This window comes from Brachypodium distachyon, chromosome 1 (genome assembly GCF_000005505.3).
Source record: "Brachypodium distachyon strain Bd21 chromosome 1, Brachypodium_distachyon_v3.0, whole genome shotgun sequence".
NCBI lineage: Eukaryota > Viridiplantae > Streptophyta > Magnoliopsida > Poales > Poaceae > Brachypodium > Brachypodium distachyon.
In genome coordinates, this window is record NC_016131.3 from 48,733,977 (window position 1) to 48,748,233 (window position 14,257).

Here is a 14,257-nt window from a genome sequence, read left to right on the forward strand (position 1 = left end):
TCTGGCAATGCGCGAATGCATGCACGCTTTGCACACATATCGCCCAGTAATTAAGGTTTCAAAATCTCAATGATTAATTGGCTGTCAGGATAATACTCCTAGCTAGGATGTGATCCAAGAAGGGCCGGCCGAGCTAGCTCTGGTATACCTCGTTGTCAAGTTTGATTGGCTACTAGCATCATCATCGACATTAATTTTATCCGTCCGTTTTACGTGCGCTAATTAATTAATTCCAGCTAACAAAGTAGGGATCGTCGTACGTGGTGGCGGCATCCGTGCATGAATCATCGATTAGGATTTCACGCATGTTTTCCGTGGAGCTCTCTTGGCACTAGTACAGACTACAGAATGATCATAAAAACGCCATATCACACAAAGTTAGCCAAAATCCTCACGGATGACACACATCCCATGTACACCTACACCCGGCCTGCATACCAATGACGTTTCTAGGATTTCGAGTCAAGCGGTCTACAACTTTTACATCGATCAATATAAATCGCAACCAGATTTTTTACCCCAAATATGAACAGTCTTCTTCATTTTTCAACAATTTTGCACGAGAAACAAAAGTGCAAGCAATAAACAGTTGATCGTAATTACACAAGCCTCCTTGATAAGTGCACTCTAGCAACCGCTGGACAAAGCAAAAGTGGATAAGGCCACTCCCAATGCATAGTCTCTTAAAAAGTGTCTCTTAGTTCGTAAAAAATGCTAAAAGACAACTTTTTCAATGCATTGTCTCTTATATGTTGTCTCTTGTGAGCTTACAATTAATTAGAGTTGGGATTACTACTTGCACCTCAACATTGTGGCCTATTTGTGGCATAAACCAACATATAAAACATTTCATACAAATATATCATGCTATTTGTGACATGAACCAACACATCAAAGTAGTTCGTACTAACTGAAATTATAAATTGAACGCAAAACCGAATTCTCTTCTGGGTGCAGTTTGGGCAACAAACAAAACCAAATAGCAGCTAACAGATTGCATTCTTATTAGGTATTGTAGCTGCTTCCTCTAGACCACACAAACCATGCCAAATACTCCAACTCCAGCTAACAGATTGAGGCGGTGAAAATTGCAAAAGTTCACCGAATAGACTTGGCTTCTACTCCAACTCCAGCTAACAATGCCAAGTACTCCAAGTCTCCAGCTGCAGCTAAACAGCTAACAGATTGGTACGGAGTAGCAGCTAACAAATTGTAGCGCCATCCATGGAGAAGCAGGACGCAGAGCAGCCCAACTCGACGAGGCGCCGCCAGAAAGGAGACGAAAGGAAATCAGAACGATTCGGCGCCCGACGGCCAGATCCAGCACACAGGCCCACAAACCTCTCGCTACTGCGGTCTAATTCCTGGATGAGGCGACGAGGAAGATGGAAGGGGCCGGGGTGTGCTGCGACTGAGATCACCAGAGGAAAAGCGGGGAATTGGACAGGAGGGTGGCCGGGATTGGTGCATCAAGGGGAGGGCGCGCGGAGGAGAACTGCGGCAAGGACGGCGGAGACCCGATTGCGGGAGGAGCAGCGAGGATTTGGAGTTGGGCCAGTTTCCATCGGGGAAGAAAGGAAAAGGAACTGTTGGCCGCACGGGATCAAGGAGAGTAAGTAGGTGCATTGGTCACCGAGCTATGGGACGTCGTTTACACAAGAATCGTTTCTTTGCTTTTTTGCAATAACTGCAACGACACATCGGCATTTTCCCTATGTTCCCGAGCCAAGAGTCGAGCGTTGGGAGCGGCCTAATAATGGACTTCGAAGTTCAAAGCTTTTTCTCTTTCTGTGTGCCCCCAACCCAATTAATAGCCCAAAGCGTTCTCAGTAGAGGTAAATACACCTGTGGTCCCACTAGTTGAGAGCTGGGAGCAAATTACTCCAAATTCTTATAAATTGGGGTGGACTAGTCCCAATAGTTGAGAAGCGGAAGCAAAAAGGTTCAATTTAGTCTGAATTGAGACGTGGCATGATTTGGGACGTCAGTCTCGCCAATTAACAGCAAGGTCCACAACACACATAGAGAGAGATTATTTCACAAAAAGCCCCCCAATGCTTTTATCTCAGGTAACCGCTTCGTCTCCCCCTGTCTCTTCATGTTGCCGCCTCGACGACGACAGAGCCATGCCGATCGTTTCACATACAGAAGACACCAACCATGGTTAATCATGGCAAATTAAGCAGGATGGTTATAAGTTTAAGGTGGAAAGACATAGACTTGAGGTGCAGGTCCGACATGTCATAATTTGGGGAAATGAAGAAAAACGCTAGATAGGGTAATTTGTGTCACAAGTTGCTTAAATGGGATAATTTTATAAAATCATGTTAAATAAAATAGATTGTATAAAATAAAAAAATTGGGGTCAATTAAAATAGAATTCACTCTTATTATTACGTGCGTGAGTTGATACAACATGTGCACAGCTTAGCATACCATATCATGCTATTACACAGGAGACCACACAAGGCCAAGCTTGATCTCATCCGATTTGTCACTTGAATGGACTTTGCTCTTATACACGAGCATAAGGACCATACTTTATGTTGGAAATATGTCCTAGAGGTAATAATAAATTTGTTATTATTCATATTTCTTTGTTTTTGATAAAGTTTTATTATACATGCTATAATTGTATTAACAGGAAACTAAACACATGTGTGGATAAATAAACAAATACCGTGTTCCTAATACGCCTCTACTAGATTAGCTCGTTGATTAAAAGATGGTTAAGGTTTCCTAACCATAGACATGTGTTGTCATTTAATAACGAGATCATATCATTAGGAAAATGATGTGATGGACAGACCCAAACCTAATCATAGCTTTTGATCGTGTCACTTAAGTTTAAATTGCTAATGCTTTCATTATGCAAGTATCATTTCCTTAGACCATGAGATCATGCCACTCCCTAGTGCCGGAAGAATACTTTGTGGACATCAACCGTCATCTCGTAACTGGGTGATCATAAAGGTGTTCTTCAAGTATCTTGGAAGGTGCTTGTTGGGTTGTATGGATCAAGACTGAGATTTGTCACTCCATGTGACGGAGAGATATCTCTGGGCCCTCTCGGTAATATAACATCCTAATGAGATTGCAAGCATGTGACTAATGTGTTTATCGAATATAGATGGTGATATCGAATATTGATCCGGAGTCTCGGATGGGATCCAGGACATCACGAGGAGCTTCGGAATGGTCCGGAGATAAAGATATATATATGGAAAAGCTGTTTCAGGGTTCCGGAAAAGTTCGGGGTATTTTTGGTATTGACCGGGAATATTTTAGAAGATTTCGGAAGTTCTCAGAAGGTTCTGAAATGTTCCAGAATATTCCTGAGAATTTAATTGGGCCTCTATATGAATTAATAGGAGCAATCTAATTAAATAGAGGGGGACTCCACCACCTGGTGGAAACCACCGTACGGTGGAGAACCACGTGCGTGGGGAGGCCAGGCAGGAGGAGGAATCCTTCCGGGACTCCCCTAGCCGGCCCTAGCCTCTTCTTGGAGGAGGGGCAAACCCTGACCACCACCCCTATATAAATAGAGGGGAGGGGGAGGGGGCGAGAACACACCAAGACCTCAGCTGGATCTCTCTTCCCTGAGCCCCTCTCCTTCTCTCCCGTGCGCAGCGAAGCCCTGCCCGCGGAGCTCTCCACCATATCCTACACCACACCGTCGTGCTGCCGGGATCTCGTCAACCTCTCCCCCTCGTCTTGTTGGATCAAGAAGGAGGAGGCGACATCAAGCCGTATGTGTGGATACCAAGGAGGTGCCGTACGTTCGGCATTGAGATCGATCTCATCGAAAGTACCACTACGCCATCCCGTGATCATAACGCTGGGAGGTCTACGAGGGTATGATGCTCATAATCCCTCTCGTTATTTACATCTAGTAGATATTATCTTGGGTTTCTTCCGCACTTCTCGTAGAAAATTTTTTGTTTTCCATGCAACGAACCCATCAGTGGTATCAGAGCTAGATCTATGCGTAGATGTTTTGTACGAGTAGAACACAACTTGGTTGTGGGCGTTGATGTTCATGTCGCTACCTCTTTTGTGCACTTCGGATTTTGCGGGATAGTGGGATGAAGCGGCTCGGACTAACCTTACTTGTCATCGCACAAGAGATCGGTTCCGCATTGACATGGAACTTGTATTGCATATGCGGCTGGCGGGTGTCTGTCTCTCCCACTATAGTTGAAATCTGATTTGCAATGGGAGGCCTATATGGTTAATAAGCAATTTGTATATCACCGTTGTGGCTTTTGCGTAAGTAAGAACGGTTCTTTTAGTGCAGCCCCTAAAGCCACGTAAAACATGCAACAACAAAGTAGAAGCGTCTAACTTGTTTTTGCAGGGGCATGTGATGTGGTATGGCCAAGATATGATATGATATGATATATTTGATGTATGAGATGATCATGTTTTGTAATATTTCACGACTTGCATGTCGATGAGTTTGGCAACCGGCAGAAGCCGTATGGTTGTCTCATTAATTATTGTATGACCTTCGTGTCAATGTTTTAATCGCCATGTAATTGCTTTACTTTATCGCTAGTAGTAGCAATAGTTGTAGTAGCAATAGTTGGTGGAGGCAACTATACTTGACACCCGAGGACCTAGGTGACAGGCTGGTGATGATGGAGATCATGCCCGTGCTTTGGAGATGGAGATCAAAGGCACATGAAGAAAAGGCCATATCATGTCACATTATTTATGCATGTGATGTTTATCCCTTTTATGCATCTTATTTTGCTTAGTTTACGACGGGAGCATTATAAGATGATCCCTCATTATTAATATCAAGATAATAATGTGTTCTCCCTTAGTATGCACCGTTGCAAAAGTTCATCGTTTTGAAGCACCACGTGATGATCGGGTGTTATAAACTCTACGTTCGCATACAACGGGTGTAAGCCAGTTTTACACATGCAGAAATACTTTGGTTAACTTGACGAGCCTAGCATGTACAAACATGGCCTCGGAACACAAGGAACCGAAAGGTTAGACATGAGTCATATGAATGATATGATCAACATGATGATGTTCACCATTGAAGCTACTCCATCTCACGTGATGATCGGACTTGGTGTAGTGGATTTGGATCATGTGTCACTAAACAACCCGAGGGATGTTGATTTTAGTGGGAGTTCATTAGTAATTTGATTAGCTTGAACTAATTATCATGAACATAGTCTAATTGTCTTTGCAAATATGTTGTAGATCAATGGATCGTACTACGTTCAATATGAATACTCTCCTAGAGAAAGATAAACTGAAGTCCAATGGAAGCAACTTTACGGACTGGTTCCGTAATGTGAGGATTATCCTCGAAGATGCCAAAAAGGTCTATGTTTTTTATGCAGCGCTTGGTGCAGAATCCGCAGCAACTGAGTCTGTTGACGTTAGGAACGTCTGGCTGACTCAATCTGAGGACCACAATGCAGTTAGGTGCGGCCTCTTGCTTGGTATGGAACCTGAGCTCCAAAAGCGTTTTGAGCACGGCACGGCATTTGCTATGATTGGGGAACTGAATACTTTGTTTCAGACCCAATCCCGTGCGGAGAGGTATGAAGCCTCCGAAAAGTTCTTTAACTGCAAGATGGAGGAGAACAGCTCCGTTAGCGAGCACGTGCTCAAAATGTCTAGGTACGCCGACCGCCTGAGACAACTGGGAATTGGGATTCCTAATGAATTAGGCATTGACCGGGTTCTTCAGTCACTACCACTTAGCTATAAAAGCTTTGTGGTGAGCTACAATATGCAAGGGATGGATAGGACACTTCCTCAGCTCCTCGCGATGTTAAAAACCGCGGAGGTGGAAATCAAGAAGGAGCATCAAGTGTTGATGGTCAATAAGACCACCAGTTTCAAGAAGGCAAAGGGAAAGATGGGAAACTTCAAGAAGGGTGGCAAAACTGTTGCCACTCCCGCAAAGAAGCCCAAAGCTGGAGCTAAGCCGGATACTAAGTACTTCTACTGCAAGGGGACTGGCCATTGGAAGCATAACTGCCCCAAGTACTTGGCAGATAAGAAGGCTGGCAACGTCAAAGGTATATTTGATATACATGTATTGATGTGTACCTTACTAGTACTCGAAGTAGCACCTGGGTATTTGATACTGGTTCAGTTGCTCACATTTGTAACTCGAAACAGGAGCTGCAGAATAAACGAAGACTAGCAAGAGATGAGGTGACCATGAGCGTCGGGAATGGATCAAAAGTTGATGTGATCGCCGTCGGCACGCTCCCTCTACATTTCCCTTCGAGATTAGTTTTAAACCTTAGTAATTGTTATTTGGTGCCTGCGTTGAGCATGAACATTATATCAGGATCTTATTTAATGCAAGACGGTTATTCATTTAAATCAGAGAATAATGGTTGTTTGATTTATATGAGTAATATCTTTTATGGTCATGCACCACTTGTGAATGGTTTATTTCTATTAAGTCTCGATAGTAGTGATACACATATTCATAATGTTAATGCCAAACGGTGCAAAGTGGATAATGACAGTTCCACATATTTGTGGCACTGTTGTCTAGGTCATATTGGTATAAAACGCATGAAAAAATTCCATTCTGATGGACTACTTGAATCACTTGATTTTGAATCATTTGATACATGTGAACCATGCCTCATGGGTAAGATGACCAGAACCCCGTTTTCAGGCATAATGGAACGGGCGAGTGACTTGTTGGAAATCATACATACTAATGTGTGCAGACCAATGAGTGTTACAACGCGCGGTGGATATCGTTACTTCCTAACCTTCACAGATGACTTAAGTAGATATGGGTATATTTACTTAATGAAACACAAGTCTGAAACATTTGAAAAGTTCAAGGAATTTCAGAATGAAGTGGAGAACCATCGTAACAAGAAAATTAAATTTCTACGATCGGATCGTGGTGGTGAATATTTGAGTTACAAGTTTGGCACGCATTTAAGACAATGTGGAATTGTTTCGCAACTTACGCCGCCGGGAACACCACAACATAATGGTGTGTTCGAACGTCGTAATTGCACTTTATTAGATATGGTACGGTCTATGATGTCTCTTACTGATTTGCCACTGTTGTTTTGGGGTTATGCATTAGAGACAGCCGCATTCACTTTAAATAGGGCACCATCTAAATCCGTTGAAACGACACCGTATGAATTATGGTTTGGCAAGAAACCTAAGCTATCATTTCTTAAAGTTTGGGGATGCGACGCTTATGTCAAAAGGCTACAACCTGATAAGCTCGAACCCAAGTCGGAAAAATGCGTCTTCATAGGCTACCAGAAAGAAACAATTGGGTACACCTTCTATCACAGATCCGAAGGCAAAGTGTTTGTCGCTAAGAACGGGTCCTTTCTAGAGAAGGAGTTTCTCTCGAAAGAAGTGAGTGGGAGGAAAGTAGAACACGACGAGGTTCTTGAACCTTCTCTCAAATTTGAGAGTAGCGCAGCACCAGAAACTGTTCATGTGCAGCCTACGCCAGCTAGAGAGGAAGCAAATGATAATGATCATGAAGCTTCGAATGAGACTACTACAGAACTTCGCAGGTCGACAAGAACACGTACCACTCCTGAGTGGCACAATGATCATGTCATGAATGTCATGTTGTTAGACAACGATGAACCTACGAATTATGAGGAAGCGATGATGAGCCCAGACTCCGAAAAATGGTTAGCCGCCATGAAATCCAAAATGGGATCCATGTATGAAAACCAAGTATGGACTTTGGTAGACTTACCCAATGACCGAAAGGCCGTTGAGAACAAATGGATTTTCAAGAAGAAAACTGACGCTAATGGTAATATTACCGTCTATAAAGCTCGACTTGTCGCAAAAGGTTTTCGGCAAATTCAAGGAGTTGACTACGATGAGACTTTCTCACCCGTAGCGATGCTAAAGTCTGTTCGGATTATGTTAGCAATTGCTGCATTTTTCGATTATGAAATCTGGCAGATGGATGTCAAGACCGCGTTCCTTAATGGTCACATTGAGGAAGAGTTGCACATGGTGCAACCCAAAGGTTTTGTCGATCCTGAGGATGCTAATAAGGTATGCAAACTTCAGCGTTCCATCTATGGGCTGAAGCAAGCATCTCGGAGTTGGAATCTCTGTTTTGATGAGGTGATCAAAGGGTTTGGATTTGTCCAAACTCATGGAGAAGCTTGTATTTACAAGAAAGTGAGTGGGAGCTCTGTAGCATTTCTGATACTGTATGTGGATGATATATTGTCGATCGGAAATGATATAGAACTTCTTAAAAGTGTTAAAGGCAATTTGAATAAAACAAAATTCAATGAAAGACCTTGGTGAGGCAGCTTATATATTAGGCATCAAGATTTATAGAGATGGATCAAGACGCCTGATAGGGCTTACACAAAGTACATACCTTGACAAAGTTCTGAAAAAGTTCAGAATGGATCAAGCAAAGAAAGGGTTCTGGCCCATGTTACAAGGTAAGATATTGAGTAAGATATTGAGTAAGACTCAGTGTCCAGCTACGGCAAAAGATAGAGAAAAGATGAATAGTATCCCCTATGCTTCAGCCATAGGCTCTATTATGTATGCTATGATGTGTACTAGACCAGACGTGTCTCATGCTGTTAGTTTGACTAGCAGGTACCAAAGTGATTCAGGAATGGAGCACTGGACAACGGTTAAGAATATCCTTAAGTACCTAAAGAGGACTAAAGAAATGTTTCTCGTTTATGGAGGTGACGAACATCTCGTCGTAAAGGGTTACGTCGATGCTAGTTTTGACACTGATCCGGATGACTCTAAGTCTCAATCCGGATACGTATTTATTTTGAATGGTGGTGCTGTTAGCTGGAGGAGTTCTAAGCAGAGCGTTGTGGCAGCATCAACAACTGAGGCGGGATATATGGCTGCTTCAGAAGCGGCGCAGGAAGGGGTTTGGATGAAGGAGTTCATATCCGAACTTGGTGTGGTTCCAAGTGCGTTGGATCCTATGGACATCTACTGTGACAAAACTGGTGCCATAGCCAACACCAAGGAGCCAAGGTCTCACAAGAATTCCAAGCATATTAAATGCCGGTTTCACACTATTCGTGAATATGTCAAGGATGGTGACATAAAGATTTGCAAAGTACATACAGATCTGAATATCGCAGACCCGTTGACTAAACCTCTTCCACGAGCAAAACATGATCAGCACCAAGACTCCATGGGTGTTAGATTTATTACAATGTACATTAGATTATTGACTCTAGTGCAAGTGGAAGACTGTTGGAAATATGCCCTACAGGCAATAATAAATTTGTTATTATTCATATTTCTTTGTTCTTGATAAAGGTTTATTATCCATGCTATAATTGTATTAACAGGAAACTTAACACATGTGTGGATAAATAAACAAATACCGTGTTCCTAATACGCCTCTACTAGATTAGCTCGTTGATTAAAAGATGGTTAAGGTTTCCTAACCATAGACATGTGTTGTAATTTAATAACGAGGTCATATCATTAGGAAAATGATGTGATGGACAGACCCAAACCTAAGCATAGCTTTTGATCCTGTCACTTAAGTTTAAATTGCTAATGTTTTCATTATGTCAAGTATCATTTCCTTAGACCATGAGATCATGCCACTCCCTAGTGCCGGAAGAATACTTTTTGGACATCAACCGTCATCTCGTAACTAGGCGATCATAAAGGTGTTCTTCAGGTATCTCGGAAGGTGCTTGTTGGGTTGTATGGATCAAGACTGGGATTTGTCACTCCATGTGACGGAGAGATATCTTTGGGCTCTCTAGGTAATATAACATCGTAATGAGTTTGCAAGCATGTGACTAATGTGTTTAGTCACGGGGATATTATATTGTGGTACGAGTAAAGAGAACTCGCCGGTAACGAGATTGAACTAGGCATGGTGATACAGACGATCAAATCTCGGGCAAGTAATATATCGCGAGACAAAGAGAATTGGATACCGGATTAATTGAATTCTTGACATCGTGGTTCAACCGATGAGATCTTCGTGGAATATGTGGGAACCATTATGGACATCCAAGTCCCGCTATTGGTTATTGATATGATCATGTCCACATGTTCTCGAACCCGTAGGGTCACACACTTAATGCTTAATGTCGTTAGGGTTTGATGAGATAATAGATGGTGATATCGAATATTGATTTGGAGTCTCGGATGGGATCCAAGACATCACGAGGAGCTTCGGAATGGTCCGGAGATAAAGATTTATATATGGAAAAGCTGTTTCAGGGTTCCGGAAAAGTTCGGAGTATTTTCGGTATTGACCGGGAATATTCTAAAAGGTTTCGGAAGTTCTCAGAAGGTTCTGAAATGTTCCGGAATATTTCTGAAAATTTAATTGGGCCTCTATATGAATTAATTGGAGAAATCTAATTAATTATCCCCTAGACCCATTAGGGGAGAGGAAACATGGGGGACTTCACCACGTGGTGGAAACCACCGTACGGTGGAGAACCACGTGCGTCGGGAGGCCGGGTAGAAGGAGGAGTCCCTCCCCTAGCCGGCCCTAGCCTCTTCTTGGAGGAGGGACAAACCCTGACCACCACCCCTATATAAATAGAGGGGAGGGGCAGGGGGAGAGAACACACCAAGCCCTCAGCTGGATCTCTTTCCCCTGAGCTCCTCTCCTTCTCTCCTGTGCGCAGCGAAGCCCTGCCCGCGGAGCTATCCACCATATCCTACACCACGCCGCCGTGCTGCCGGGATCTCGTCAACCTCTCCCCCTCGTCTTGCTGGATCAAGAAGGCGGAGACGACATCAAGCCGTACGTGTGGATACCAAGGAGGTGCCGTACGTTAGGCATTGAGATCGATCTCATCGAAAGTACCACTACGCCATCCCGTAATCGTAACGGTTTGTGATCTACGAGGATATGATGCTCATAATCTCTCTCGTTACTTACATCTAGTAGATATTATCTTGGATTTCTTCCGCACTTCTCGCAGGAATTTTTTTGTTTTCCATGCAACGAACCCATCACTTTATCGAGCATCAACAGATGCATGACTGCTTATTTAAAACACATATACATATATATCGGGTAGCTTTCTTAGTACCAACCACCGTTCTGACCTCCAGGATAGCCGCCACTGGCATATCCGCCATTGCCACCACCATAACCTGGGTTGCCGTACCCGCCACTATTGCCACCGCCGTAACCAGGATTACCGTTCCCAGAATTACCATATGCTCCACCATTATAGTTTCCGGAGCCTCCACCACTCTGGTATCCTCCATTGTTCCCATACCCCCCACCATTGTTTCCAGTTGCTCCACCGTATCCTCCACCATTCATGTTTCCGTTTCCGTATCCTCCGCCGTTGTTCCCGGTTGCTCCACCGTATCCACCATAGTTTCCGTTCATTCCACCGTTCCCATATCCACCATTGTTTCCGTAGCCTGCAGGTTTTACAATATCCTTCTCATGGTCAGATTGTGCATAAATGCAAGTCAAGACGCATTGTGTAAGAGAGTTTATCTGGAAACCTGTAGCTGCAGTTACATCCTGCGACAGAAGCAGGAGGGAGCCCATGATTACGGCACCCAGCAGCAGAAGAAGAGACTTGACCGCCATTGTTGATGATCAGCTATCCACCGAGCTATAGCTAGCAGGAAAGCTTAATTGGGAGATGAGAAGATATAGCTGCCGGGTTTTCCCTATTTATAGATGCAAGGGGCAACGGACGCATGCATGCATGCCCGTAGCAGGGAGCTTTAAAGACGTATGGTTGGCTGTTAGGATATGATCGCCTTTGGTAGATCTCGTTATCAGGCTTGATTGGCTAGCTATCCCAACCATCGATCGATCGAGCCGGGCATTATTGAAATTAATTTTTTTCCATCGTTCTATCGATATTACGCGTGTGATCGATCGAGATTGTAGAGCAGCTTTGCTAATTAAGTCCAACTAACAAAGTAGATCGTGCATGACTTGTCTGATGGAGATCCAGCTTCAGCGTGGAGCACGCGCTAGCTGCTGGTGGAGTGCCGACCCGAGAGATCGGATCATGCGCGGTGGCATGAACGGTACGTGTGTGTGTTGTTTTTCTCTTGCTGAAGAGATGACCGTGGACTCTGGGAGGAACGGCAACGATCTTTAGTTTTAGACGTGATGACGAGCATATGCATAAGGAATGAAAGGGGGATCCTGCATGCTCCCCGCTTTCTAATTCAATTTCTAAGCTAGCTAATTAATTGGTGGTAAGCTCGCTATAGCTACTAGATCGTGTCGTCCCCAGGGAGAACTCGAACTCGAATGATATCCCCGGGGGGCGCGTAATCACTACAAGAGAAATAGTCCGTAGAGACATTATTTTTGATTTGTAGATACACTATAATTGTTTCTACATAACTTTAGACACGCTTGGTACAATGCCACAAAGCTGCCACTATGGACAGTATCGCTATGTGTGATGAGACACTAAGAAAACGTCTCTATTGTTTTAGACATTGCATAGAGACACCATACCGTATCTACGTTCAATACGACATTTCATAAAGACATTGCATTGTGTCTTTATACTTTTTAGACATTTCATAAAGACACTATATGTCTCTACATTCAACGTGACATTTTGTAAAGACATTAAATTATGTCTCTATAGTAATGTGCTAGAAAATATGCATTGAAAAAATCATGTTGAAACCAATCCTCGAACTCAAGACCTTAAGGAAAACTACACACTCACCTAACCATCTCAACCTAATACCAATTCTTACTTATACTTCTAATGAAATTATTATGAGTAGTCTGCTATATGTCTCAAACCTTCTAAGAATGTCTCTACACAATATAATATGTGTCTCAAATAGTGTTTCTAACCATACCGTAAGGTCATTTTCTTAAGTATCTCAAAACCATGTCTCTACATGAGTTTTGTGACAATCTATTAAATGCCTCAAAAAATGTCTCTACACCATAATGTCTCAACTAGTGTCTCTATATCTAAGACATTGTCCATAGCGTTTCATAGAATGCCTTTACATGAAACTCTGTCTCAAAATAATCTCTATGTAGAGACAAAGAGTACATTGACTCAATGAAAATGTCTCTACAAGACATATTTGTTATAGTGAATGCAGAAGCGATGAACAGACCAGGGATCGGTGGTGTTGGCCTAACACTCAGATTCAATCCTTTTTTTTTATGTGGTAATTAGTCCAACCCAATAACATTTTCTATAATATCTGGTAGATCCCAAAGACCCACTTGTGTGGACAACATGTGGTGAGTTTCATCATCTTATGAGGGTTGGTGGTGATCAACCACCCTCTTAATTGAGAGCACAATCGGGGGGTAGCAGATGTCAAAGATGGACTGGACTTACGGGGAGTGGGGGGGCTTGGAGCTGCAAATGAGAAGTTGCAAGGAAAGGGTTTTTTTCCTATATGTGAAGTCATTTTTGGGTTCTGACGAATAGGACCGGGCTGTCCAAATATGGACCATATCGTCTAAGGACCGTATTATGTGGATGTATAACGCAACTTTGGAGACCTAATTGAAAGGACAGATTGCAAGTACTCCGACAAAATCGGGCCACGCCAACAAATTGAAGGACCATAGATGCATTTTGGGGGGATATTTTTTTAGCTCCATTTACGACATCACGTCACAGAAATGACACACATATATAGTGGACGCAGCTAATTGGCGGAGCTTCGCCAGATTGAGTTTGGGCGGATGATTCCGACCAGGTTCTCCCGTTCTGCGTCGTCCGAGCCGGTGCAGTTCACGCGGGCTCCTCCCGCTTCCTCCTTTTCCGTGCTTCCTCAGTTCCCGTTTTTTTTTGTTTCCGTCCCACGCGCTGCATCCTCCCGTGCTCAATGCATTGTTGTTGCCCATAGGTCTGCATGGTCTGCCAAATCCTTCTGCAGCTCTTCTAGTTCTTTCCATCTCTAGTTCTTCTTACTGCTCTCTCCGGTGAGGCGACAGCACTCTTGATGGCATAACATACCCCTGTACTACTTTTCTTGTTTGCAATCCATGCTATTTATTTTGCAGACCAATATTTTTAGGGCAAAGATTACTCAGGTGCACACAACGGAATCATGATGATTAGTTCTCTGTCCTGACTTGAAGATTAGAAACTTCTAATTTGATCGCACTAATTTGCCTCAGTTTAGTTAACGAAATTGGTTGCAACCCACTCGAAGGGCAACAGAATATTACATTCAAATTATATATGGTTGTATTGTGAATGTGACAAGATGGGGCTTTTGGGAAGGTTGTCGCGATTGCATTGTT

General features: G+C 43.2%; 1 protein-coding gene across 1 annotated transcript; it reads right to left on the reverse strand.

Moving 5' to 3' along the window:
- Nucleotides 1-10,916: 10,916 nt before the first annotated feature.
- LOC100828219 (glycine-rich cell wall structural protein 1.8) lies at nucleotides 10,917-11,663 on the reverse strand. The gene is made up of 2 exons (XM_003557077.4): nucleotides 11,500-11,663; nucleotides 10,917-11,412 (listed from the first exon to the last, which is right to left on the reverse strand). Exons 1-2 carry the CDS (start codon nucleotides 11,585-11,587, stop codon nucleotides 11,063-11,065), a joined length of 438 nt encoding a protein of 145 aa, XP_003557125.1. The 5' UTR covers nucleotides 11,588-11,663; the 3' UTR covers nucleotides 10,917-11,062.
- Between the last annotated feature and the right edge of the window lie 2,594 nt (nucleotides 11,664-14,257).